Raw genomic sequence first — 25869 nt, 5'->3', positions numbered from 1 at the left:
CAATTGGCGGGGAGAACTGCCTGTCATCGTGCGACGTTTCCCATTGGCTGGAGCGGGCGGAAGGGGGCGGGCGGAAGAGCAGCCAGCGGATGGCGGCGGCGGGGCCGCTGAGGGGATGGAGGGCGGCGAGCCGGGCGGCGGCGGGGGCCTCCTGCAGCAGATCCTCAGCCTCCGCCTGGTGCCCCGCGTGGGCAACGGCACCACCACCTACTCCAGCCCGCTCTCCACCTTCCCAGGTACTTTCCCCGCCGCAGGGCCTGCTTGGAGCTGGGTCCTCCCGCCCCCGCCGCGCTGGAGGCCCCGAGCCCGCCTCACGGCCCTTCTCTCCACAGAGATGTGGTACGGCGTCTTCCTCTGGGCCCTTGTCTCCTCCCTCTCCTTCCACGTCCCGGCCGCGTTGCTGGCACTCTTCACGCTCCGGCACCACAAGTACGGCCGGTTCATGTCCGTGAGCCTCCTCCTCATGGGCATCGTGGGACCCATCACCGCCGGCATCCTCACAAGTACGGTAGATGCTCGAAAATACCGACTGGGTGGCTCTGTAAGGATCAGAGGTTGCTTTCGGGAGGGCATGGAACCGCAGCATTCGCCAGGGTAGAGAGGAGATGAATGTTTTGGCTATATTACCCCCGTTAAAAGAGTTTGACCATCCCACCCATCGAGCCCTTTGATGGGGGTACCAAACGTGCCCATCAGGTGCAGAGTCAGCTGGGCTTCCAGGTTTCTGAGCACTTGGAGAAAAAACACTTATGGTTTTGGTGTTTGTGTCCAGAACTGGGTAATTCTTGCAGCCTGTGGGCTCTGCTGTAGAGGATCTTGTGATGAGAGTAAGTCCAAAACCACCCCAACCTTCACACCTTCTGGAGGCCTCAGCAATTTTACCACCAATTTACCCGTTGCCACCAGCGTGTTTGTTACTGGCTGAGGTTTGTCATGGTAAACGCTGTCTGACATTTCTGCCAGCGGATGCACAGGAGTTCAGGGCTCTGCCACACAGACTCTCCCTGTTCTCTGCCCCAGATCCTCTGAGACTTTCCCCTTCCTCCCTGTGGTACAACAGTGTCTGTCTTGCGGTACCCGTCACACGTTCACGTTTCAGCTTTTTCCCCTCTCCGCAGGTGCTGCCATTGCTGGAGTTTACAGAGCTGCAGCGAAAAAAATGATTCCCTTTGAAGCCCTAATTTTAGGAGTGGGTCAGACGTTCTGCGTGGTGGTGGTTTCATTTCTACGCATTTTAGCCACTCTCTAGCTCTTCCTCAGATGCTGGAGATCACAAATCGAAGGAAAAGCAAAGGTTCTGTCGCCTGCACCGGCTCTGAAGCAAATCATGATGGACCACGACTTGACATGTGCTTCTCCACTGGTTGAAGGATACGTGACGGCCTGCTCCTGCCTCCGGTGTGGCTTGAAATTAAGCTAAAAATTGCGATTTTTTTTGTTACTTTTTGGTAACATTAAGTGCCAAGTGAAGCTTTATTTCTCTGGAGGATAGGAAAAGGGCTTCCAGAGGAAGAGGCCCACGTATCTTTTACCAGTGATGAACTGTAGCAACAGGACGTGGTGAAGCTGTGACACCGTCTGTTCTGGGGTAGTGGCAGCGCTAGAGCGATGTGGTGTCTTCAGAGCTCACTTAATGCTTTGACCTCTTACTGCTTTGTTTGCAGTGAACCTGAAGCTCTTTTAATGTGAATATTTTAAATGAGAAACGTATTGTTTTCCTCCTGGCCCCAATGTCCTAACACCAGGTCTTGGTCATAGTGAGTTTGGGAGCAGCAAAAGGAAAAATCATTTAGATGGATGAAAGTGCAAATTAATGGCCAAGAGCTGTGACTATGAATGCTGCAGCAGGGGAAATAACCCATGTAAAAAGGATTGCTATTTTAGTGAATTTTATTAGGGTGAAGCTCTTGAGGCACTGTGCACCTTCTGCCCGAGAGGCGCAGCACAGCAGAACGGCTGCTGCCCACGCTGGGAACCCCCGGGGGCTGCGTGAGCATGTGCAGCTGCTTCTCAGGCTCTGAAAGAGATTCGTATATTTAAATTCTCTGTTCTCCTTTTACTTGCTGATCCTGTTTATGTGGGTGTGGCAGATTGGGGTGTCTTCACTGACGCACAAACGTCACTGGCTGCTTTGGAGGCTGCGCTGGTGAGACCTGCACAGCTGGCACTGGGTTGTCGTGACCTGAAGTGGGGAGCACATCCTGGTTTTGGCATCCGACCTGCAGTGTGTGGGTGTGGGGTCCCAGGAGGAGATGCTGAGTCCTCTGGGAGTCCCAAGAGGAGCCTGGTGCTTCCCGTGTCCATCAGGGATGAGCCATGTAAACACAGCCCCCAAGCAACCCTTACTGGCAGCAGGGTCTCCTTTAATGAATTCTTTTAGTTTGTTTTTGGTGACTTTTAGGTAGCTCTCAGCTCTGGCCCGAAGCCGTGCCATGTGGCCGGGGCTCTCAGGTAGCTGGCTGGGCACTTTCTGGGGATTTGGTTTTTCAAGGCCCCTGTGGAAGCTGCGGTTGAATCCCAAGGATGTGGTGTGACCAGCCTGTGGCTTTACATGGTCCATGCTGACATTCGCGTGGGCTGTCACGGGAAGGCACCGTCTTTGTCCACCATCCCAGGACACTCATCCTGACAGTGTTTTTGCTGAACTCTGGTTTCCAAACCAGCTCACCTTTTGTACCTGCAACATTTCGTAAGGCCAGTTGTCTGCCATGAACCCCCTGTGCTCTGTGCTGAAACAACCCTCAACAGGGCCCTATGTTTATAATGAAAAAGAACTTCTCTCCATGTACTAACTTTTCTGGAGTGGTGTCTTGACGGCTGATGGCGAGAGGTGTTTTCCAGGAGCACTTACTGAGGTTACCCTAAATTCAGGGAATAAAGCTGTGCATTTTAGGAAAGACTTTAATGTGAATCCTTCTCCTTAGGTGTGTGAGGTCAGAGTGAACATATACTAAACCCTGGATCTTTGGAGTGCCCCATGTGCTGTGCTGCTTGTAGAGAGCTGGTCTTAGAGGAGGTTTCATGTTGGACATTAGGAAAAGGTTCTTCACCCAGAGGTGCTGGAGCACTGGAACAGGCTCCCAGGGAGGTGTCACAGCCCCAAGCCTGACAGTGTTCAAGAAACGAATGAACAACACCTGCAGACACCTGGTGTGAATTTTGGGGTTGTCCTGTGCAGGGACAGGAGTTGGACTGGATGATCCTTGTGGGTCCCTCTCAGCTCAGGACATTCTGTGATTCTTACTGTGGCATCCCCCGGGGGAAGGCTGCGCCCCTCCTCCCTCTTCACTTCTGCCCCCAGTGAAAAAGCAGGAACAATGACCTCTCTAGATGTCTTTCCCCTTCCCACTTCCTGTTTCAAATGGCTGCAGACAGGGTGTGTTCCCGGAGTGTCAGGTTCCATTCATGTTAATTATCCTGGATGTATTGGGACTTAGACTGGGCATGTCTGACCTTACCTTTCAGGTGATGTTAGAAATCAGTGTCCTGGGCACCCACCGAGCTCCCCCTGCCCTGGTGCCTGATGTCCTTCAGTAGCTGATTGCACGGGGAAAGCGCTTTATCAGTGTGTCGTGTGGTGCAGGATAAGGCCAGTTCTGCAGTTAACAAGACAGGAAGGACACAAATCCAAGCTGTTAAGAGCTCAGAACAAATGAAAAAAAATGCTCAGTAAAACCACTCAGTGCTGAGCAGGCTGAAAACCTGTTTTCTACCCATTGTCATCCCCTAAAAGTCTGGGTTTTTTTGGGGAGAGGGGAATCTGCTTCGCTTCAAGAGCTGGCAGCTTGGCCATTGCTTTGAAGTTGAATGCTTGGAGCCAGTGGTACCTCTCTGTGCCCAGGAGCCTTGAACTTTTCAGGGAATTCATGCATAAGTGGTGAAGAATCAGCTGCTGACTTGTCTGGACAGGTATTAGTGCCGGAGGTGAGTTCTTTGTGCCACCTCGGTACTCGCAGAGCATCCTCCGCTGCCCTGGCTGCCTTCCTGCCCTCCCTGTCTGGTAAAACCAGCTCCAGACAGGGAGGAGGAGCAGTCTGGAGTCGATGCACAAGCTCCGTCACTGCTGGCAGATTCCTCCCCTCTCACCACAGCGTTTTAGTCTTCCCTTTGTGTTCTTTTATCCTAAATGAGGCGAGCAGAGGAATCACTTCAGTTTGCAGCGGGCGTCGGTAGACTTTACTCAGTCAAACTTGTCAGAAGCTGCTAAGAGCTTGTAAAAATGTCAATGCTGAGGGTGTCCTGGGCTGGGCGGTGCTGTGAGCCCCTGGCCAGGAGTGTGGGCCAAGGAAACACTGTGCAGAGAAGCCACCTGCCCTGAAGAGATGTCGCTGCCCGAGCTGAGACTCCTGGCCCTGCTTTCTGTGTGCAAACATCCTCTTTGCAGGGCTGGTTGAGGAACCCCCTGACTCCCTGTCCCACTAACGCCCGCAGCTGTTGTGAACAAATCTTTGTAAGATAGAGAACTCTGTAAATTTTATTTTTCTACTGACACTTCTAATCCTGGTGGTGATTATCAGTAAATTCTGTAACAACCGAGGTGAAAGGAGTTGTGTGTTTTTGCTGCAGGATGACAAGGGGACCTGGCTTGTGCTTTTGGAAGTGAGCCTTGCTTCTGCCTCACATGGGGCAGGTTTCTCCCTCCCTGGGCAATCTGTGTTGGGAAACGTTGTGGTTCTGGGGGTTTATTGTGTCTCTCTCCATCAGGGCTGGACATGTGGCAGCAGCCAGGCACTGCAGACTGAGGTGACATCATGCTGCTGCTCGGCCATTGGGTATAGGAGTCCCCATTCCTGAGGGGAGGTGCAGGGTCCCCACAGCCCCAGGGCTCGGTGCTGACCCCTCAGGGTTGTTCTCGCCCCGGGGGTGGCTTTGCTGGGGCTGTGGGTCAGTCCCCACACATCACGTGGGCTCCCCTGGAAGGGCAGGGTCTCACTGTCCCTTGCTGCTCTCAGGATGGGACACCACATCTCACCTGCATGGCTCCAGCTAAACCCAGGGCTGGAGCAATACCTACGCTATGAGGCTTGCGTTATTTTATATCTATAAACAACCTACAAAGATTTAAACCAGGAAAAGAGTCTTTGTCAGAGAGTGGCAGCTGTGGGCGACTGGCATTTCCCAGGAGCTGGTGACCACAGCCCCCCGAGGCAATTCTGCTGTGGGGTCAAAACCGGCCTGAAAAACGCACATCCTGAGCCAGCAGTGATCTGCGGGGGCTTTATTGGCAGTAAAAGGTCAGCACGTTCTCCTGGTTCCCACGGGTGAGGATGACAGGGGGTCTCAGGTCCTGCGAGAGGGTCTCCAGCCAGGCCATGTAGAGAGAGCTGGGGCAGCGACCCTTCCTGCCCACAGGCAGCGTGCTGTGGCCACAGCGAGCACTGGGTCAGGCACAGCCGCCCAGGCCGAGCCCTCTCCTTACCCTCCTCTCGATCCCCCACTAATTTGCAGAATATTTCCCTAAAAAGGGGCAACATCACATCCTCCCCCTCAACAGGACCCGGGCTGGGCCCCTCGATGCCCTCCAAGGGCTTTTCCGGGGGTGCTGCACCACCCAGCCACAGTGCTGGGGTGTCTGTCTGGGACATCCCTGCGCAGGGGAACATCCAGAGGGACCATTTCTATGGGAGGAGGGTGTTTGCTGGCACCTACATGGCTATGAGCGCCGCGTCCCGCGAGTAATCCAGCAAAATCTCATTCAGCCTCACTTGTCGGAGTGACTGCGGGGCAAAGAGGATTGACAAATGCAGAACAGTTGTTTGCAAAAAGGCTGAATTTTGTCTCAAAAGCACGAGACCCTTTGCAGGAGCTTCCCCCAGCACTGGTGCTACCTTGGCTCTGTTTTTATTGACCTCCTCGTCCGAAATCTTCCAGGGACAGCCCTGCCTCATCTCAGCCACTGTGGCCTCATCTTTAAAGCCGTCGTTCAGCCTGAAGGGAGCAATCAGGTCGTCGAACCTCTTGATGCTGCAAGACAAGCAGATGGTGCTGTGGAAGGGGGTCCAGGCGAGTTTGGAGGTCAGGGGGAGGCAAAAGAGTGGAGTGGTGGTTACTGCTCTGGTCGGGGTTTCTGGTTGATGTCAGGGAGGACATGGACCTCGTGGAAGCTGAGGCGGAACTTGCTCAGCAGTGAGACAATCCTGCCGGAGGGAAAAGAAGGCACATTTTCCAAAAACCAGCAGGGCACAGCAGCTCCGGCAGGGGCTGACCTGGCACGTCCCCTCTTTGCATCTGGGCCTTCCCCACCCCACAATCCCATCGATTTTTGGAGGAGCAAGGCAGAGCAAACAGGTTGGAGCCCACAGATCCTGTCACAGCAAAACCTGGGGGGGTTCGGGGCAGGAGGGCAGCAGGTCCTGCCACCGGCCCGTGGGGACAGTGATGGTGGCCGCGTGGCTGTGAGGGGCTGCGGGGCACAAGCAGCTGCCGTCACTTACGCCTTCCTCTCCTCGTCCATCCTGTTGATCTGCCCACCGACAAACACCCGGATTTTGCACTTTCCCCACCGCTTCTTGCGCCCCAGGAGGTAGGGGATGAGCAGCGTGAGACCTGTCCCCAAAACACGCGATGGCAGACGCGGTGGTGGTGACCCGACGGGCTCACCAGTGCTGACTCAACACCAGATGCCAGGGATGCCCTGGCACCATTTGGCAAGGACTGAGCCCTCCTGGGTACCATGATGGAGGTGCTGGGGTTGCGTTAGCTGAACAGACAGATGGCAAAGAGCCGCGGCAGCCAGAGGTGAAGGTTACCTCCATCATCGAAGAGCCAGTAAATATCGATGGTTTTCTTGCCCTGCTCGCTCTGGAAGACGGTGTTTGCCTGCTGCTCACCAGCCAAGGCGGTGGGGTCCGCTGCCAGGGCAAGAGGGCCCTGGTGTTGACAAGGGGCACTGCCAGCCCTGGGGAAAGGCACCGCTTCCTCCTGGCCCAGGCCTGCTCCCCGAAACCCACACCCCTGCCTGCAAACCTGGCCCCCAAAAATAATCTTTGGAGCTGGGGATGCTCCGGGCAGCCCCCAGCCCAACCAACCTGTGCCCAAGGCTGCTCTGCTGCTGGCACCGTTCTCCTTGGAGTGCTCAGCTGCCTCGAATGTGGGGTTCACTGGGGAGGGAGAAGAAGAGCACAGGCAGCAAGGCAGTGCCCTGCTGTCCCCATCCCCTTCGGTCCCAGCCCTGGAGTGATGTCCCCACCAGGACTGTGACCTTCTCCTGGCGACACAGTGCTGGTTGGCACATCCTACAACTCCAGCACATCTCTGAGCATCCCTGGCTGCCCAAAACTGCTTACCGTGAGCCTGCATCACTCGGGAAACGTTCAGCCCGTCCTTCATCCTCATTAAGCAAATGCCGTACTTGAAATCAAAGGCATCACTGGAAGGAGGGAGGAGAAGACAGTTAACAGTGGCCGGCTCATGTCAGGTGGCGCTGCCAGCCCAGTGGACCCTGCACATGTGGCCACAACGTCCCCGCACCCAACGGCGGGGCCACCGCCAGGTGCCAGTGTCCCTCGGGGGCAGAGGAGCCAGCGTGGCCGTACTGCAGGATGCCCACGTAGTCCTCCAGGCTCTGCGGGGACGCCGTCTGCCAGTTCCTCTTGTAGCCCAGCACCAGAGTGTTGGGTCTCATCCTCCCAAGGCCAGCAGCCTACAGATAGATGTCCCCATGAGACCCTTCTGCAGGGACAGAGGGATGCAGGTGGTGTCAGTCCACAGGGGAGCAATGCAAAAAGGGTGTTTGGAGGTTGGGGAGTGTGGTCGGAGCCTCCTGAGCAGTGATTGAAGAGGATGGGCCGTGACAGTCAATGGCTCGGGGTGGCTCTACCTGGATGAGCATTTGGACGCCACTTCTCAGATCCTCAGCCACCACGTCTGTATAGAAAGCCTTGATCTTCCTCTTCATAAGCCACTTGGTGTGGCCGTCTGCCATCAGCCGGGACTCTGGCATCTTCAGCTTCCGTGGACCCTGGGGGAGCAAGGGCAGGGGCTCAGGCACCGGCGGCACCTTCCAGCTGGTGGTGTCACCACGAAGGATCTCCAGCTCCCCTCTTCCCAAATCATGGGCAAGACCTGTGTGTAACCGCTGCACACATGGGAGGTTGCAATCACAGCAACAAAACGACTGAATCTGGGACTCAACAGCCAGCGCACACGATGCCAGCAGCCCCGTGGCTGCGGATGAGCTGGTGTTTGTGGCACCGCATGTCCTAAATTGTTTTTGAGGCTTCAGGGCTGCCCTGTCCTCTGAGCAACCACCTCGTCCTACCACATCTTTGCTTTGGCAATTAATCAGCAAGGAGAAGCCATTAGCCCACAGGGACATCCCAGTACTTCATTAATATCACTTACCGAGCTGGAAAGGCTTCCAGACAAAACATTTTGTCATAAACAGGCACATTTCAATCTCCCCCCGAACACATCTGCATTTCCCAGCCCTCTGCCCACGGGTGGCTGGAGCCCCCAGGACAAGGAACCAGACAGTTTTGGCAGGTGACTCACGATCAGCACGTTGCCACAGACCATCAGGCTGAGGTTCTTGGTGAACGTCCCCACGAAGTCCACCAGGGCTGGGCGGAAATTGGGAGGGCCGGTCAGCACCAGGCACTGTGGTCTGCAGGCAGGGGGGAGAAGGGGGCGCAGGCTGGTACTGTGGGGGCACCGAGCCTCTCTGGAACAAACTGTGCCTCTTCTCCCATGCCTGGCCAGTGGCAGCTATAGGGAGCTTCTTCAGGATGAGACAAAACCATGTGGCTGAGGGTCCAGCCTCACTCTTTCGTCTTTTTATATCTGATGAGGCCAATGTGTCTATATCTGCCTGGTGTGGAGAATGCCAGGTTTGCCCAGCTTCCCATCTCTGCCCACACGGCAGACATGGGATTTTGGAGACAGCCACATTTTGCTGGGGCTTCTCATTACCAAGGATGCTGGTGAGAATGTGGCCATGTGCATCCTGGGTTTGCTGGTGGCAGTGGCTGGCTCTGCGTCCCCCCTCCCTGCATGCCCAGCACCGCACCAAGCCGCCCTTGCCTGTAGTTCTTGATGTGCTCGTCCACTTCACTCAGCCCCACTGAGTAGTTGAGGGCCATGTTGTATGAGCTGGCCTGCATGGAGGAGCCCCAGTTGACATCTACGTGGGGAAAATGGATTAGCAACAGGGCCAGACACCTCCTGGAGCATTGCCGGTGCTGGGTTGCTGCCACACACCTGGCTTTTTGTAGAGGACGTATCCCAGGAGGAAGATGATGATGCCAAGGGCAATGAGGGCTGCCCACCAGGTCAGCAGGAACATGATCACCACTGAGATGGCGGCCCCGAAGAGCGCAGCCCACTTGCTGTAATACCGAAAGGAGGGTCGCCAGCCTGCACGAAACACAGACAGCGGCCGCTGCCGCGACGAGGAGCCGGACGGGGAGCCACAGGGCACGGCACGGCATGGCGCAGCACGGCACAGCCCACCTGGGGAGTTGGTGATGGAGGCGTGGAAGCAGCTGAAATTGATGAGGGCATAGGAGCAGAGGAAGAAGTTGGAGATGATGGGGGCAATGGCGTTGAGCTCAGCTGCAGAGGAGGTGGAGAGTGAGTCGTCCATGGTGGGGACCGAGCTCACCTGGCGGCGGGCATGGGAGGGCACTGGGGTGGTGAGCACCTACCGATGAGGATGAAGCCAACGGCGATGACATAGGTGAGCATGTAGCCGCGGATGGGCTCACTGTTCCTCCCATAGCCTTTCCCGAAGAAGCCTATGAGAGGGTAGAGCTGGTCCCTGCAGAGACACTGTGGGGAAAGACACACTGGGGACAGTGGCTTCACCGAGGACATGGGGTGATAGTGTGCCATGGTGGCTCTTACACCCGCAAGAGCAGAGGCCAAACTGGCCTTGTGCCTTCACTTATGGCAGCATCATCCTCGCTCCAGGGCTGCTCACGGCCACAAATCGCCGCAGCGCTGAGTGCGCCCAGGAGCATCACCCACTGCCAGGGATGGGACGGGAGCTGGGGACGTGGACACAGCATCCTCTCACCTGGAAGACTTTGGGGGCTGAGACGAGGCAGGCCAGCGCCGAGGAGAGGGTAGCGCCGAAGATCCCCGCTGTGATGAGGGGGCCGAATCCGGACACCATGCTCATGCTCTGCCCCAAAACCAGGCGGGTCAGGAGCCCTGGCACCCCCAGCACCAACCTCCACTCTGGTCCTGAGGGATTTCCAGCCCCTGGACCCCATCCTGCTACACTCAGAGCTTTTCCATTGACATTATTCAGGCAGCAAAGTGCAGCTGTGTCCAAAAGCAATCCAAAAGAATTGTGTCCAAAGAATCATAGAATCATTTTGGTTGGAAGAGACCCTCAAGATCATTGAGTCCAACCGTTAACCCAACACCATCACTAAACCATATGCCTAAGAACCTCATCTACGTGTCTTTTAAACCCCTCCAGGGATGGTGACTCCACCACTTGCCTGGGCAGCCTCTTCCAATGCCTGACAACTCTTTCTGGGAAGAAATTTTTCCTAATATCCAATTTAAACCTTGCCTGGGGCAACTTGAGGCCATTTCCTCTTGTCCTACCAAGGAACACATGCTCCCTGCTGCATCCCGGGTGCTTTAATAACATGGGTGCCTCCTGGGACACCAGGAAACCCACCCCTTGCAGCACAAACCCGACCAGGAGTGCGAACCAGGATGGGTGATGGCCCCAAGCAGCACCTGGTAGTAGTTGCTGAGCCCATATCGGCAGCTCTGCTGCTGGGCACAGGCGGTGAAGTTCCAGCCGAAGGCGCAGGCCAGCCCCTCGCAGCCCGGCGAGCCCACGGCCACGCTGTCATTCAGGCTGCCCGAGGCGTCCCGGACCACGCAGGCACCTGGGGGACACACAGCCCCCTCAGCGCCCGCTCCCCTCCAGCCCCCAGCACAGCTGGAGTGGGGTTGGCATCTCTCCGCTGTTTCACACAACCCATCCCCACGTTCTGCTGCCTGGGACACCCCCAAGTCCCTGCTGTGGTGCTGCCCCACTGCACGGTGAATGTGAGCAATGCCATGAGCTGCTTTGCCCACCCAGGAGGACTTTACCCCCCGTGAGGTTTGGCACCTGCAGCGCTCGCCCCAGGGTATCACTACCAGCTCCCACCACATGCATCCTCCCAGGCCACCCATTTCAGGGGACAAGGTCCCACCCAGCTGACCCAACGATGTGCCGCTTACCGATGGTAGCAGAAAGTGCCAGGTATGACATGGTGGTCCAGAAGATGGCCATCAAGGTGCCCTTGGGGATGGCCACAGCGGGATCCTGCCCAAGGGAATCACAGAGAGATGTAAAACAGCTTTTCCAGCAGCAGCGCTAAAATGGCATTTTAACTGCGGCTGCTGTAGAAGAAGAATTTAAATTTATTGCGACACAAAGCCACAGAGCATCTCATGGCTGAGCCTTCCACAAAGTTTCCAGAAGAAATAAAACAGAGTCTAAAAGTCAGATCAAAATAAACACCCTGGGGAAAACAGAGCTTGAGCCCTGAGAAATGCCGACTCAGGCAGGAATAGTCAAAACCCACCTTCAGGTCACCCGAAATGTTGGCCCCAGCCAGGATGCCGGTTGCCGATGGGAAGAAAATTGAAAACAAGCTGAAGAAGGAGCCTTCGGGTCCGCGCCAGTTGGGCACGAAGTTCTGGGCAAAGATGTCAGCTGGGGAGGAAGCAGAGGAGAAGCATTTGGGGCCTTCCAACCGCCTTTCTCCTGACATCTCAGCACTAGATGGAGGCACATCACTCATGGTGGGTAACCCATGGGAGGAAGACATCATGCTTCCAATGACATCTTCCAGCAAAGAGCACTTTCCCATAGCAAACTTCTCGCCCAACAAAGAGCGGGGCTCCAGCGATGTGCTTGGACCTGTTGAGGGTGACCCCAACCTGTGGTGGACCCACCTCGATAGCTGAAGAAGCCCTTTGATTGCTTCTCGGCAGTAGCCGGGATCACCGTCCCCACCAGATAATTTATGAAGGAAACCAAGATGACCAGGAAAAACAGTATCTGTGCCTGCCAGAGCGGAAAGAGATGGCTGAGTGATTGGGGTTTGGGCACTGAGAGGCTGAAAAACTCATTAGGAGAAACCCTTGCCTGTTTTGAGGAGCTAAGGGCATCCTCCACTCCTTGGATGCCCAGTGGGCAGCAGGGACAGCTCTTACCAGCCCAAGGGAAGAAGGCGAGCACAAGAAGTGAGCGTTACCTTGGCCTCCCACTCCATGCCGGCCAGGGAGATGCCCAGCAGCACCGTCACGGTGACAACCCCGATGATGCGGATGTCGTTGGTGGGGTCCACGATGAGGGAGTTGTGCTCCTGGGGAGGGGGTACCATCCACAATGTGCAAATAACCCTTTCCCTCACCAAACCACCGGGATTGCCACAAGTTTTAGCAGCTGGGGTTGATTATTGGTGGCCCAATGTTATCACAGATGTTGATAATTAATACAGCTTGTGCAGGGAGGAGGTGAAGGTGGAGGAGGTGAGGATGGAGGAGATGGGGGGGACAGGACCCAGAGGACACACTGAGCTGCTTTCTTACCTGCAGCAGGTCCCGGACAGTTTCGGCGAAGCCCACCGTGTGCATGGCCACGGCCACTGCATTGGCAAAGGCAAAGATCAGCCCGATGGAGCCGCCCAGCTCCGGCCCAAGACTCCGCGAGATGAGGAAGTAGGTGCCCCCTGAGGTGACAGGAACACCCTGGGCGTTGGTTGCCTCCCACACACATTTTTGGGGCCCTCCTGCACTGCACAACATGTGCCAGGAGTTCACATATGCAGGGCAGCCCCAGGGTAGCTGGAGGGCACACACTACCTGACTTGACTTTGCCGTTGGTGGATATGGCGGAGATGGACAAGCCGGTGATGGTGGTCACCGTCACGGACATCAGGATGATGAGCCATGTCAGGGCTGTGGGCAGAGGGAACTGCTTTGTTCCTGCATCCCCTCCAGCCCCACAGACCCCCCTGCACCACCCCACACTCAATGCTGCCAGCATTTCCACCCCCTCCTGGGTGCTCTGGGCCACAGCAAGCCTGGTGCCACCGTCCTGCCCGCGATGTGCCGTGGCACCCACCAATTCCAGCCTGGGCAGTGATCCAGGGCAAGCGCAAGTAGAGGATGACTCCCCAGATGTTCAGCATGCAGCGGATCTGGGGGGACAGAGAGAGGGACCGGCCATCAGCGTGTGGGCACCAGGGGTTGGCTGGAGCCACACTGGCTCTCCTGCTCCTCTGAGTGAAAACCAGCCCAACACGGAGGGCAGGGAGTTGTTCAGAGTGCAGACACTTGTGAAAAAAAAAATATATATATATATAGGGAAAAATGTGATTATGAGGGGCAAATGCATCCTGCCTCTGCTTGCAGGGGTGGAAGAACAAGAGAAGGCTCCACGGGACGAGTCGCACTCACCATCACACCCTTCACCCACCCGAAGCGGACGGGCTCTGGCGCGGGGGCTTTGCCCGGCTCCCCCGTCGGCTCCTCCAGCCCGGCCTCCATCAGGCCATTGCTGCGCTGTGGGTCGGACACCGGCACGTGGAGGCGGCCCGGGTCGGGCTGCAGGGACAACGGGGACACAGGTGAGGGCGGGCAGGGCTGGAGGCAGCCAGTCGTCCCCAGTGGGGAGAGCTCTGGCTAGGTGCACAGCTGGGAACAGCTGGATTATCCCTCCGGCTTCACAGTGGGTTCATTCTTGGGATGCGCGCATCAGCACAGCATCAAGAAGCAGGTGACATGGTGCCATGAACACACTGTGGGGACCAGGGGATGCTGATGACACGGCCAAACCTAGCCTTACCTTGAGGATGGAGTGCAGGTCCGCCAGTGAGGGCCTGCCCTTCCTGCCATCGCCCACCCCCTTGCTGTTGGCATAGTGCTCGTAGGCGGGCACCACGTCCACCGTGTTATAGCCGAAGGTCCTGGTGCAGAAGGTGCTGCCGGAGAGGTGGGTGGGGTGGGCGCTGTCACAGCCGGCCCCCTCGGCGGGCGCGTAGGGACCCCGGCTGCCCTCCTCCGTGCCCACGAGGGTGCTGATGGTGAAGCGGCCGCTGCAGCGGGACAGGGTGATGGGCAGCTCTGGGACAGGCAGCTCGGCCATGGCCCCTGCGCGGGTCCCCGCTGGCAGTGCCTGCCGGGTGACGGATGGGGTGGAGAGGGGCTCGCTGGCTTTATACCCAGCAAAAGCGGAGCGAGGCGACCGGCACCCACCCACCACCACTGCTAACGGGGAAAAGACTTGGCTTGAACCACCCCGAGCTGGTCAGGGGGAAAAAAATAGCCAGAAGGGATATCAAAACCGCTATAATCAGTATCGCTGACTCACAGTGTTAGATGGAGGTGGCGATAACGGATTTGAGATTAAGTCCCAAGGACAGATCGGCAGAGAAATGCAGTGCCGAGTTTGCCTCCGGCCCTGACCAGGGAACGTTCAGTTCCCACCGGGATTTATGATGGGAAATGGCAGCAAACTCCCACACACACTCGCCCTTCCCTGGGATACTGCCCCAGACCCGGCAGATCCCGTAAATCATCTCGGCCGGCCTCCGAGTTGCTGTCTGTGGCACTGAGCTGTGCTGGAGGCAGGAAGGAAAACAGACGCCTTTTCTCACAGTGAAACCAGGAGAGAGGGGACAGTGTGACACTGAGGGATGGGAGGGATGTCCCTGCCCAGGATCTGGTGCTGAGGGGCTGGGAAGGGGATGGAGAAGCAGCAGACACTGCCCCTCTGTGACTGCCCATGGCTGGGGCTGGCAGCAGAGACACCCCTGGCCCCAGAGTCCCCCGTCCCCTCCCAAACTGAACGCTCAGGGTTCAAAACTCCCCCAAACCCCATCAGCCACTTAATCCCTTCCCCACACCACACAAAACAGGAGCTGAGACTGCTCAGCATTCACCATACGGTATGGGCAGGTGAGGATGGGGGAGGGACAGGCATCTTTTATACCTCTGCAGCCCCGTGTCACATGTGCCCTTAAAAGCAGTTACAGATAAGATCGGCGAAGACAGCAAATAAGGCAGGCAATAAAATTTGCGGGCCCAGTCTGCTTTGCAAGTTAATGGAAAATTGGGGCTGCCTGCCCTGCTGCCTCTGGCTGTCTTTTGCATTCATGCAGATTTTAACCGGGTTTTCGAGGACTTGCTCCAGCCCCGTTGTGTTTGCGCACCGACAGACACTGTCCTCAGTCGCACAAGCTGCACACAGGCCAGCGCACACCTGCTCCCCCGGGAGGCTGACAGCAGGCAGCCCTGCCCGCATCCGCGGGGCTCGGCGCTCCCAGCGCCCGGGCAGCGCGGTGCCAACACACCGCACAGGCGGCGCCGCTGCCCTTCCTGACACCGGTGTAAGCAACCTTTAACAAACAACTGTTGTTTTTACGTAACTGAGGACCTGGCGCCTGGCCCCAGCAGGGGGGAAGGACCGAGAGACATCGGACTCTGAATCTTTAATGTAAAACACAGTCTTTTCCCAGAATATATACTGATACCTGTACACATACTGATACCTGTATTTACAAGTTAATTCAGGTGGAAGGACCGAGAGACATCAGACTATGAATCCTTAATGTAAAACACAGTCTCTTCCCGGAATATATACTGATACCTGTACACATACTGATACCTGTATTTACAAGTTAATTTAGGGGGAAGGGTATTGTATGTAAACTGAGGCAGGTGATGGGGTAGTCTGTAAACCCTGAAGTATCCAGCCAATGTTGAACAAGGGAAGGAAATTGTGGCCAGGATTTTGGGGCAATATAAGCAGGGGCTTTTTGCCCTATTATGTGTGCCGACCTTTAGGTAGAACACCCGGTGTTGCAATATCATTATTATTAAAAAAAAAAAGTTACTTTGCTGAGAGATCCTGCCTGAGCCTTTTATATTTGCAAAATAATTGTTTCCTACACCAGGCTTTGTGAACAGGGAGAATGGTGAGATGGGGTCGAGGAAAAATCTTCACTCCAACAACTCCTGCAACACTCCCACACAGAGCTGAGCAGTTTCCACTCCCAAACCAACAGAAGCAGCAGCAGACTCAGGCCCAGCAGAAACGGTTTTATTTTAGAACCTCATTACTTCATTAAAAAATGCTAACCTGCCCAAACCACCACAAATCACAGAGGTTCTTATACAGGGGAGGGGCGTCTCTCTTCAACAGTGCGGTCAGAGATGCTCGGGGAGAGCCACGAAGAGTCCAGATGCTGGTGAAGAGCGAAGTGAGTGGTATGATGCAACCCTGGTGTAGTGAAATAGCCGGATAGTAGGATGCGCTTGTCGTCGGCCTGATTCACAACACCAGCTGCAGCACCAATACCGGGGCCGTCCGGCGCTGGGAGCTGCCAGGAGAGCTTTGGGGCACGTCCCTCCAACCCCTCCGCTCACACGGTGAAGAGGTGCCGAGGTGCTTCTGCAGGACTTCCCTCACTTCCAGCTCATCCCCCGCTTCATTTTGTCTGTTAAATACACCAAATACACCTGCCTCGAGTTAAGCTGAGAGTGGTTCAATCAATGCTTTACATACGGCTTTTTTTAAGTTTGCCAGAGCACTATATTCCAACAGGCCTTACGTGAAGGTTTAATTGTCCCATTTCCATCCTGTGGAAGATGGAACCTCCTGCCCTGGGTGACACAGGCCACAGGAATGACACGGGGGCTCAGCAAACCCGCGCTGCCCAGCAGGACTCAGTGTCTTGGCACTGCAGGGAAGGAAGCCTGGGGAGAGAACACAGATGGTTATCTGGGCGACTGCCGGCAGCCTGCCACGATGGGGCCAAAGGGAGTATCTCCCACCCTCCTCCAGACACCATTTCCAGCCCTCCCAACTTCAGATCCAGTCAGGAACAGGACAGAAACTTGGACCTCGATCATCAAAGGACATGCAGACTGTGAAGCTTTAAGAGCTGCTACACTGGTAGTGCAGCACTCGTGGATGTTTTGCTACCGATGAGCTGTGCAAACCATGGAAAAAGGACCTGGAGGCTCAGCACAACACTGCTGTACCGTACCGGGACTGACCACCACACGCTCCCAGGGCAAACTCCTTTTCACTCTTTCCTTGAGTCGTCTCTAGCAACACAAGCATGAGCTGGATGGGACTCAAACCAGTGAGCCTCCCTAAGGGTGCATCTCATCTACCTGGAGGATCTTTATTGCTGAGGATTAGTCCTGGAGTAGGAAAAAGCAGATGGAATTATCCTAAATTTAATCTGCAGTATTCATCTGTACCTTTGTCTTGTATCAAGGGCCAGAGCTCCACTGACTTGGAGAAGATTTATCAGTTTATACTAACAATAAATTCAGCTCAGATGAATGTCCACAGCTCTGCTGCAAACCACGCCTGGTGAACTACAAACACAAGCTTGTTCAGAGGTTGCTGCACACTGCCGCGATTTCCAGTGCGACCTGTGTGAGGCGAGAGAAGCCTTTTGCGCACGAGGAACACGGAGGGAGCTCTGCTGTGCCCCTGAGAGCATCACGCTGTAAGAACAAGCACTACTCCCTGTTGTAAAGGGAGCACTCAGTGATATCACCTTTGAGCAGGCTGCTCGAAACACAATGTAAGAATTTAGTGACACCCCAAAAAGCCCCTCTGGCAGATAAAATATTTAGAAAACCAAGGCTAAGCCTGCACAGTAGTAAAGCAGGAGCACAAAGGTACAAAGGGTTATGAACTCTGCTCCAGCAGCGGCAGGTCTGCTGGTCAGAAACCCAAGGGAGCAGAACCAGGTTGTTCTCTCCAGCAGAACAAGCGTGGGGTGGAGAGAAAACAGTGACATCTGGAAAACCACAGGGGTGCCTGATTCAGCAAAGCACCAGTATGTGCATCAGCACCTACCTCAATGCGGCAAAGCCCTTAAGGTTGTGCAGAGGGGAGCCAGGTTTGCCAAAGCCAGGCCTAGGTGCAGAGCTGGAACCTGCTACTCTTGGGAATGCAGCAAGATGGATGGGCTGCAGCGTTCACAACCTGCACTGGAGCAAGAAGAAATCACAGGACAATCAACAATTGAATTCCAACTGTCTGTGGCACCTTTCATTACACCCACAACCTCTCTTGTCTGAACCAGGGCTGGGCGTCACCTTTCCAGGGTTAGTCCCTGTGGTTTATTTCCTCTGTCTGTGCATCACAGAAGGACCATCTTGGCTTTCCACAGTATGAAATAATTCAGTTTCTGCTTAGCTTAGAAGGCACCAGAGGCTGGAGTCACACCAACTGAGGGGATGGGCAACAGGCAGGAGAATAAGGTCCTGCAAATGGCAGCGGTAAGAGGGGAACGCCAAAGGACACCCGTCCCTGTGTGAAAGGTGGAGGGAGAGGGAATTCCAGCGGGGAACTGGCCTTCGCCCTTCTGAACAGACCCGAGCAGACACTGTCCCCTCTCCTGCTCAGGTCAGCAGTTGCCCCAGGACAGGTACAGCCCCGCCAGCCTCTTGGTACATGAGGTGGTTTGATGCGAGGAGTAACCTGGGGACAGGGGCCGAGTGCCAGCAAGAAAAATGCAGGAAGAGCGTTTATCCTACAGGACTGTATGTGGGGCAACCCTGGCCCAAGTAAGAATGTCTGCAAGTGTCAGGAAAGGTGCCTTGCTCTGCCACCTGCTTTTGGATGAATTTTCAACTGAGACGTACTAAGAAGCATTCCCACATAAATACACCAGAAATGTTAATAACTAATAAAGCTTTCCATACTCACCTCTTTGACATTCTGTCAGGTAATTCAATTCTGCCTCCCCAAGCAACTCTTTAAGAACTCACCAGATCCCTTTTGCTTAAAAGGTGTCGTCCAGGTCTCTCTCGGCCTTCAGCTGAAACCATCTCGAACACGCTGCAGGACCCTCAGTCCCAGACACAATCCCAGCTCTGTTGCTGGGAGCCCCAGCAGCCAGTTTGCCAATGCCACAAGACACGGGTGTGGGTGGCGTGGCAAGCCATCCCCTCGCTGCCTGTCCAAAAGCTTGACAGAATTTACACTACAACATTTCTGGTGGAAAAAATAATCAGGAAATTGTCATCAAGTCAGTCAAATATCCCTCTATGCCATCAAACTTGTACATTGCAAAATGGAGATTGTCTTCCACAACAGCGATAAACATGCAAAGGTTGAAATCTGCCCCTACGTTTCGTTGTTTGTTCTGTATCCAGAACTACACGTGTTCCCATGTCCCAGTAACACAGAGGGCAGTGGTGCAGAAGGACGTGTGTGCAGGGAGCAGTAAGAGGAACCACCAACATTCCTCCCATTTCATTTCAAAAATAGGCAGCTATATGAAAGAGAAAAGCTTAAACTATAACATGCTCTCTGGGCTTTCACACTCATTTAATTGTAGCTCCAAATATTTAAAGCTAACCATTTTTTAATGCCCCTTGCTTCAACAGGACCCAGGTTTCCCCCTAAACTAACAGAAATATCCACCCACACACAATGCATCCGCACTTGGACTTCTCTGCTCAGCTTCCCCACTTCTGGTGACCTCAGTACAGGATCATTTTGAACTCAACTGGATAAAAATCCACATGTCGATCATAAAAATCCCTCCTGCCAAAATGTACCTGTTTCCAAACTCAGCTGCTCCTGCAAAAGCTTCAGTGGAGCCCCAGGGTTTGCAGAGGTGTGTACACCTGAGACACCAACCCGAGTTTAAATCTCGTTAAGCCTAAATAAGTCTCTGCAGCATACAGAGCTCATCTGCACATCAACACACACACCACACAAGACATTATGGACTGACAGCAGCGCATCACACGAGTGAAGAATCAAACAGATTTGCAACATTTAACATGCATTCAAAAAATAAACAAAAAAAAATCCCTAAAATTCCCAAGCTGGATGTTCAGGAAGCATTACAGGTCTGCATTTCTGCTGTAAAATTGCTTGTTTACCTCCCTACTGCAGAACTATGACTTCTTTCTCCACATGGCCCAGTAACTCATTAAGAATTATTTTCTAAATATAAACCAACTTAAAGTAAAATTAATAAAAACATAAAACCACAAAAAACAGTGAAAATGAAAATGTCAAAAACAAATAGAAAATCAAAGAAATTTATTTCCATCAACAAAAATACAGCATACAAAACGATACTGGTCCCTCCCTCTGAGCGTGGTAAAGACAGGCAGGGGCTGCCGCAACCCTGAGCAAGAGCTTCTCTGCTAGTTCATAAGGACCTCCATCTGCACCAGCCTCGCGTTCGTGTCTCCCGATGTTCTGTACGGGATCATTCCAGCAAACGTTATCAGCGCACGAGCTTGGGATCGAAGTTGCTAAAAGAACCAAAAACATAAAGCCCAGTTACTTTAGGATCAAAGCACCCACAAGGGAAGTGGAGCTAAGACACCAGTGGAACACTCGCCTTTCAAACAAGCAAATGTAATCTTTATTTCTCAGAGCTGCTCTCTGGATAATGTATCTTTCCATATGGAAGGAAATCCAATTATTTCCTTTTCCAGCCATTAAAAATATGTCAATCTACCCTTTTGCTTAAAAAAAAAATCCCATTTATTAAAAATCACCCAAGAAAAAACATTTTCAGCCAAGCGGGGCGCTGCAGTACTGCAGCAATCTTGTAGTTTCTGCTTGAAGTGGGCTTTGCCAAGGCAACAGGACTCTTTCCAATCTTGCGAAATATAAAGTTGACCCTGAAATACAGGATTAATATTGTCCAGGTACAAGCACCAGAAACAAACCGGTGGTGCCACAGCCACTTGGAGATCTCACACGTCACCTACAACACACCAACATCCTCAGAGGCTCATCATTCTGCGACATGACAAAAGCAGATGTACCAAGCACATTGAGACCTTTGCCTAAAGTAACCAAACCCCTTCCTGCGCACCACAAGGCTACGTAACAGCTGAAGGAATTTAGGAATAATTTGTTTCATTTGTTAAAACTGTTGGTAAATTAAGAGGAAAACCATTTTGATGACCAGTAAAGCACAGGAGAAAACAGAAAGTCTGCATCTTTATGGAAAGCTGTGCAGACTGATTGTTTGGATTGCTCATAGTGTTTTATTCTTAAACATGAAGCATCTCTAAATTCCTGTACTAGAAGATCCTGCTGTTCAAATCTTCCTTTAATCTACTGACTACAGGGAAAGCTGCAGCAGCTTTGGTTGCTGTGGGCGTGCAGCAGGACAGCAGCACACACAAACGGAGAAGTGACCCAAGCCCGTTACATGGCTGGAACAGTTGCAAACACCACCCCAATGACCATCTGGGTAATATTAACCCCTATTTCAGGCCGATGTTAAACCAGCTGTTTAATGGCAACACAGGAACTTTGGAAGCCACTAATGGAAAAGTCAGATGTTCATCAGTTTGTTTCGAGACGCTGTCTAAACGCTACTGCTTCAGCTGTGCAAAAAACCTCCGACTCTACACACAGGACAGGAAAGTAAGTTTTCTTTAGCACCGAGATCACAGCTGTTTAATTTTGTTTCCATTACCCCACCTGAAAGAAAGCCGTGACTGCCTACACAAAACCCGCTGGCCGGGCTGACACTGAGGGCAGTGTTCCCATCTTGCGCTGTATTTCTGTCTGGCTGAGGATGGACAAACAGCCGGAGCTGCGGGAGGAGACTGCTCCCTTCTTCTGAGGAACGGCAGCATCAGTGGGGCTCTGGAGTAAGCAGCAAAACCAAGACTGACCCAGCTCCTAAAAGCTCCCAGGACAGTTTCCCCAGCTGTAAATTACCCCCTAGTTAACACCAATCTATCAGCTACTTAACAAGGTAGCCTGAAAATTAATCGTTCAGTTCCAGTTACGGTCACAACACTTCTTCTAGTCTGCTTCCAAATCTGTTACAGCGAGGTCGTGTAGTTATACATGACCTGCTGTGTTTCAGTGGAGGTCAAAAGAGGTGATACATGACAAAAAAGAAAAAAGGCATTTAAAAGTGTCTGACTCTTTGGAATTAAAATATTAAGAGGGAGAAACTCTTATTGTGACTAAGAAAGGCTTAGGACCAGTGCGAGCTACTGTTCCCTTTACCTGTTCGGCAGCAATGACACTAGAGCTGGTCTATTTTTAAAAATCAAAACAAGCAAGCAGCAATACTTCAGGAAGAATGATCGAAGGTTTGCAGAGGTTAAGAGCGGCCTGGAGGTCTAGATGTTCTATTGGTGGTAATTACTTGATGAATGTTAAAGTCACTTGCGATTTAAAATAAAAATAAATAAATAAAAAGAATTCCATTCCTTTCATGACCTAATTTTCCCGCCAAGATAATGCCCTTGGGCTGCTCCAGTGAGTTTGCCACCCTGGCTCGGGGTGGGGAGCGTGTGACATTGCTGTTGTGCACTCACGGCATCTGGGACAGGGCTGCACCGCAGCCACCGTTTCCAGCCCAGCAGGCCGGGCTCGCCGCAACCGCTGCCCGAAATCCAACCAAACGGATCAGGCCAGGCGGGACAGGACTTTGCTCCCTCATTCCCCAACTAATTAATGTATATACATTGAAAAGAAAAAAAAAAAGGACTCAAAACACAGTTTGGGTAATTTCATTCTGAAACAAACAAAATGCATAAACCCCAGCTCTGACTCTGAACTTGATGAGCTCTAAATAAAGGCCATTTTGTCTCCAAAGTGGGACAAGAGAAGTTCTAGCAGAGAGAATCACTGGGTTCAGAGGGCTCCAGAGCTACTGTTCCCTCTCCATCCCATCCGTGCTGCCAAGTCCACGCTGTTCCGGTACCGCAGGACCCTGCTTTGGGCAGTCAGCGCTTGGCACCTGGGGGAAAATTCAAGACCCACATGTTCCTATGCTGGGAGACTCTGATCCGGGCTATATGCAATAAGCCTCAGACTTACGAACAGCTGCTACCCTCTGTTTTCAAACTCTTCTGAGGAACAGAGGGATCTGAATGTCTGCTCTGGCAGATCTAGAGAAAATCCAGGGATTTCAAACACTTATTCAAGGAAAGGTCATTCTTCGCTCACACTGTCTACTGGGCAATATGCTGAGATTGTTAAAGCTCCTGGAACATCCACAGTGTTAGTGACTTCCCCTGACGTTTGCTTCCCCATGGAAAAAGGAAAAGCTGCCCTTCTCTCAGGCAAGTTCAAAAGAAAAATTCTTGCCAAGCTCTGTCCACAGAGGTTTGTATCTGCCCTCTCTGTCCAGGTGAATGGAGGAAATGTTGCTGAAGAAACCCCTTCTCTTCTCACATTTGAAATGACCTCATTTCTTCCCCCCTCTAAAATCCCTGAGTTGCTTCCCAGACAGGGAAACTGGAGTGATCTAGATTCTCTGCTCCCACAGCCTTAGAGGAAATCGTTCAGGGTAAGAAAAACAGGGAAAACATGCTGAAGCTGTTCTTACCCTGCCTTCCATGTGTCTGTGTCTGGTGTTTTTCTGTGCATGCAAATCATAAAGGCACTCAGAAGCTACACGGCTATAGATTTCTTTCACTTTAGCTAATCCTACATCAGGAGATTTAACATTCCCTCTGACATTACAGTCACACAGCTGTTCTCTTATCGCCTCCCTGACTGCAGAGGCAGCAGGCACTTGTCCCCTCTGATGGTTAAGCAAAGCTTTTATTATCCACAGCAGCCAGAGATCCATGACTTGGAAACCCTGTGCCTTGAGCACCAACACCCCGCTGCTATCAGATCCCACTACAAGGCCAGAAGCTCAATTAACAAAACTTGAAGCCTGAAAAAAACCACCAACTTTCAAGGGTTTTTAAGCAAGGTCAGCTGATCTCCACAACTCTAACAGCATGAGAGCGCAGCACATTCACTGAACGCGCTCATGCTGCTAACGGGCACACTGTTGATACACTACAATGTTGTGGTGGCTTTTCTAAATTAACTCACCAGCAAAGCTGCTGATGCCATCACCAATCAGCCCAACAATCTTTGGTGGGCCACGCTCAGGGCATTTACACCAAGATGACACCCGACAGCACTACACCCCTACAGAGATGGTAAACACTTCTATGTAAGGCACAAAAGGAAACTGCAAAATCAAAATAACCGGCTCACTTGGAAAGAAAGGAGCTAAGGCTGTTCGCTCAGTGCCAACCTCGGCCAACACAAAGAGCAGGTACCAGCTTGCTTTAGCCTGGGAATTCTTTGCACATGCAGAATTTAAGGTGGGAGAAGCCTAAGCAGCATCTGTCCTTCTCCGGTGTTGCCCATTTAGAGTGCAAGTGCAGCTGCAAGGCAGGATCCCACAGCTCACTCCAAAGACAAAAGCCGTATCACCACTTGAGCCTTTCATTTTCTGATGTAATTTAGAAATGCTACTATGACTTTTACCAATATTGAAATTCACAGACCATAGGCACTTTTGCAGGTGACTAAAGCCCGTAATAAAGCTGGCTGTGGCCCAAGCTGGTTTTCATTCTCAAAGGGAGTTGATACTTATTTCCTAATCTCCAAGATGGGATGACTGGTTTGGCCTTGGTTTTCACATGCCTGTGGCAACTTTAACTTAATAAGAGCTACAAGACCAAACCTGACGACAGGGAAGCCGAGAACCCTTCTGCTCAGCATGTCGACAGGTGAGTGCCCGCAGATCTGGCTGTGTCTATTTTGAGGCTTGTTGCAGGTGTGAGCTCCCACCAGCTGGCAGGGGGAAACACTTCAGTACCAACCCCAGGTGTGCAGCCAACCCCCCAGTGTCAGCCCACGAACGCAGGGCAGGCACAGCACTGCTGCTCAACAACAAACTGCTACAGCCCTTCGCCACCTCAAAGCACTCGACAACTCGGTGTGTCGCCCACAGACACTCTGAAAATGTCAGCCCATGTCACTATGGATGTGAGCCAAGGAGGAGTCAAGGAAGGCCTTTTCTGCCAGAAATCAGCTTTGCATAAACAGGGCACTAGCTCAAGTGAAAAGAGTTGAAATGAGGTTCTTGAAAAACAACAGCTCAGTTGTCAATGCAGCAATGCCAACCATCCTACAGACACTGCGCTGGCCACAGCTCTTGGTTAGTTATGATCGCACCAAGAATCAAACTGAACACTTGTTTTCTCTTGCTAGGAGGTGGATATAGGATGCAATATATCTTAATTAGCTCAATGCCATTTAGAGCAATATCCTTTCTTTACACAAAGCTGAAGTTATGAGGGACCAGTATCAGGACTTAAAGTAACTGAGCAAGCCAGTCAAAAGCAAAGACCATTAGAGATTCACAGTCACTTAAATCCCAGTCCCTTGAAATCAGGGAAAAAGAAAACTTGTCAGACAGTGGGGACTGTAACCTTACCGAATCTCTGTCTTCCATTACCCGCTGGGGCCTGGCAGGAGTGGCCGGGCTCGTGCCTTTCATCCTCTTATACTGGGTGAATAAAATATTCATGGTTGCAAGCAGGACTTCGGATAAATTGTGCCTGATCTACACAAAGACAGGGAAAAAGACATATTGCAATGGCAACCATGTTGACAGAATCAGTACCCTCACTATTCAACACCAGAAAACCACATAATGATAGCTCTGGTTGATATTTACTCATATAATGGTCACAAATGTAAGGGTTACCCATGCCATGACTGCACCATTTGGCAAAAAAATATTGCCCAGAGCTTTGGGACAGACATGCATAATGGCTCCACCTTCATATTTGACAATAGCAGTTCAGATAAACCCCAAAACACCTGGATATCAACAAAACTCCAAAGCACCCAAACAGACAGAAACACCGTTGGAGAGAGAAGCATTATCCTCCAGTTAAAACAGTTCAAGAGCAATAATAGACTTCCATTATGCTTCATATGCAGAATCTAATTGCTAAATTCATAAGCTTCTCTAATTAGAGTGAAGGAAACACAAGACCATACAAATGACCACCTAAAGCACAGAAGAACTAAGTCAGCAGCACAGTTGAAAGTTCTCAATACTCTAAATCCTTGAA

General features: G+C 52.6%; 3 protein-coding genes across 10 annotated transcripts in view; 1 reads left to right on the top strand and 2 right to left on the bottom strand.

The window, feature by feature from the left end:
* The first annotated feature begins 49 nt into the window (after positions 1 to 49).
* TMEM170A (transmembrane protein 170A) lies at positions 50 to 4536 on the top strand. The gene is made up of 3 exons (XM_013367798.3): positions 50 to 236; positions 333 to 503; positions 1119 to 4536. Exons 1-3 carry the CDS (start codon positions 116 to 118, stop codon positions 1247 to 1249), a joined length of 423 nt encoding a protein of 140 aa, XP_013223252.2. The 5' UTR covers positions 50 to 115; the 3' UTR covers positions 1250 to 4536.
* On the bottom strand, positions 2619 to 19878 carry SLC12A3 (solute carrier family 12 member 3). Of its 2 annotated transcripts, XM_021290609.2 has the most exons (26): positions 13808 to 19878; positions 13420 to 13566; positions 13085 to 13160; positions 12823 to 12918; positions 12550 to 12689; positions 12213 to 12323; positions 11911 to 12022; positions 11538 to 11668; positions 11191 to 11275; positions 10696 to 10850; positions 10016 to 10123; positions 9645 to 9768; positions 9451 to 9552; positions 9199 to 9354; positions 9022 to 9121; positions 8494 to 8605; positions 7820 to 7960; positions 7536 to 7642; positions 7287 to 7369; positions 7029 to 7100; positions 6750 to 6851; positions 6435 to 6546; positions 6051 to 6137; positions 5829 to 5964; positions 5650 to 5717; positions 2619 to 5360 (listed from the first exon to the last, which is right to left on the bottom strand). In XM_021290609.2, exons 1-26 carry the CDS (start codon positions 14105 to 14107, stop codon positions 5219 to 5221), a joined length of 3105 nt encoding a protein of 1034 aa, XP_021146284.2. In that variant the 5' UTR covers positions 14108 to 19878; the 3' UTR covers positions 2619 to 5218. The 2 variants fall into 2 exon arrangements, 1 of the variants encoding a protein (XP_021146284.2); XR_010465954.1 differs by lacking the exons at positions 2619 to 5360; positions 5650 to 5717; positions 5829 to 5964; positions 6051 to 6137 and having other exon boundaries at positions 6750 to 6870.
* Positions 19879 to 20032: 154 nt separating this feature from the next.
* NUP93 (nucleoporin 93) overlaps positions 20033 to 25869 on the bottom strand; it is a 78261-nt gene continuing 72424 nt past the window's right edge. For all 7 annotated transcript variants that reach the window (XM_005504774.4, XM_021290714.2, XM_021290715.2 and 4 more), the window contains 2 exons: positions 25224 to 25352; positions 20033 to 20265 (listed from right to left, as the gene is read on the bottom strand). In XM_005504774.4, the coding sequence (XP_005504831.1) occupies positions 20155 to 20265; positions 25224 to 25352 (240 nt within the window). In that variant the 3' untranslated portion in view covers positions 20033 to 20154. The remainder of the gene's footprint in view (positions 20266 to 25223; positions 25353 to 25869) is intronic.

This window comes from Columba livia, chromosome 13 (genome assembly GCF_036013475.1).
Source record: "Columba livia isolate bColLiv1 breed racing homer chromosome 13, bColLiv1.pat.W.v2, whole genome shotgun sequence".
NCBI lineage: Eukaryota > Metazoa > Chordata > Aves > Columbiformes > Columbidae > Columba > Columba livia.
Note: the sequence above shows the minus strand (reverse complement) of the source record. Positions and strands in the feature narration are given on the sequence as shown.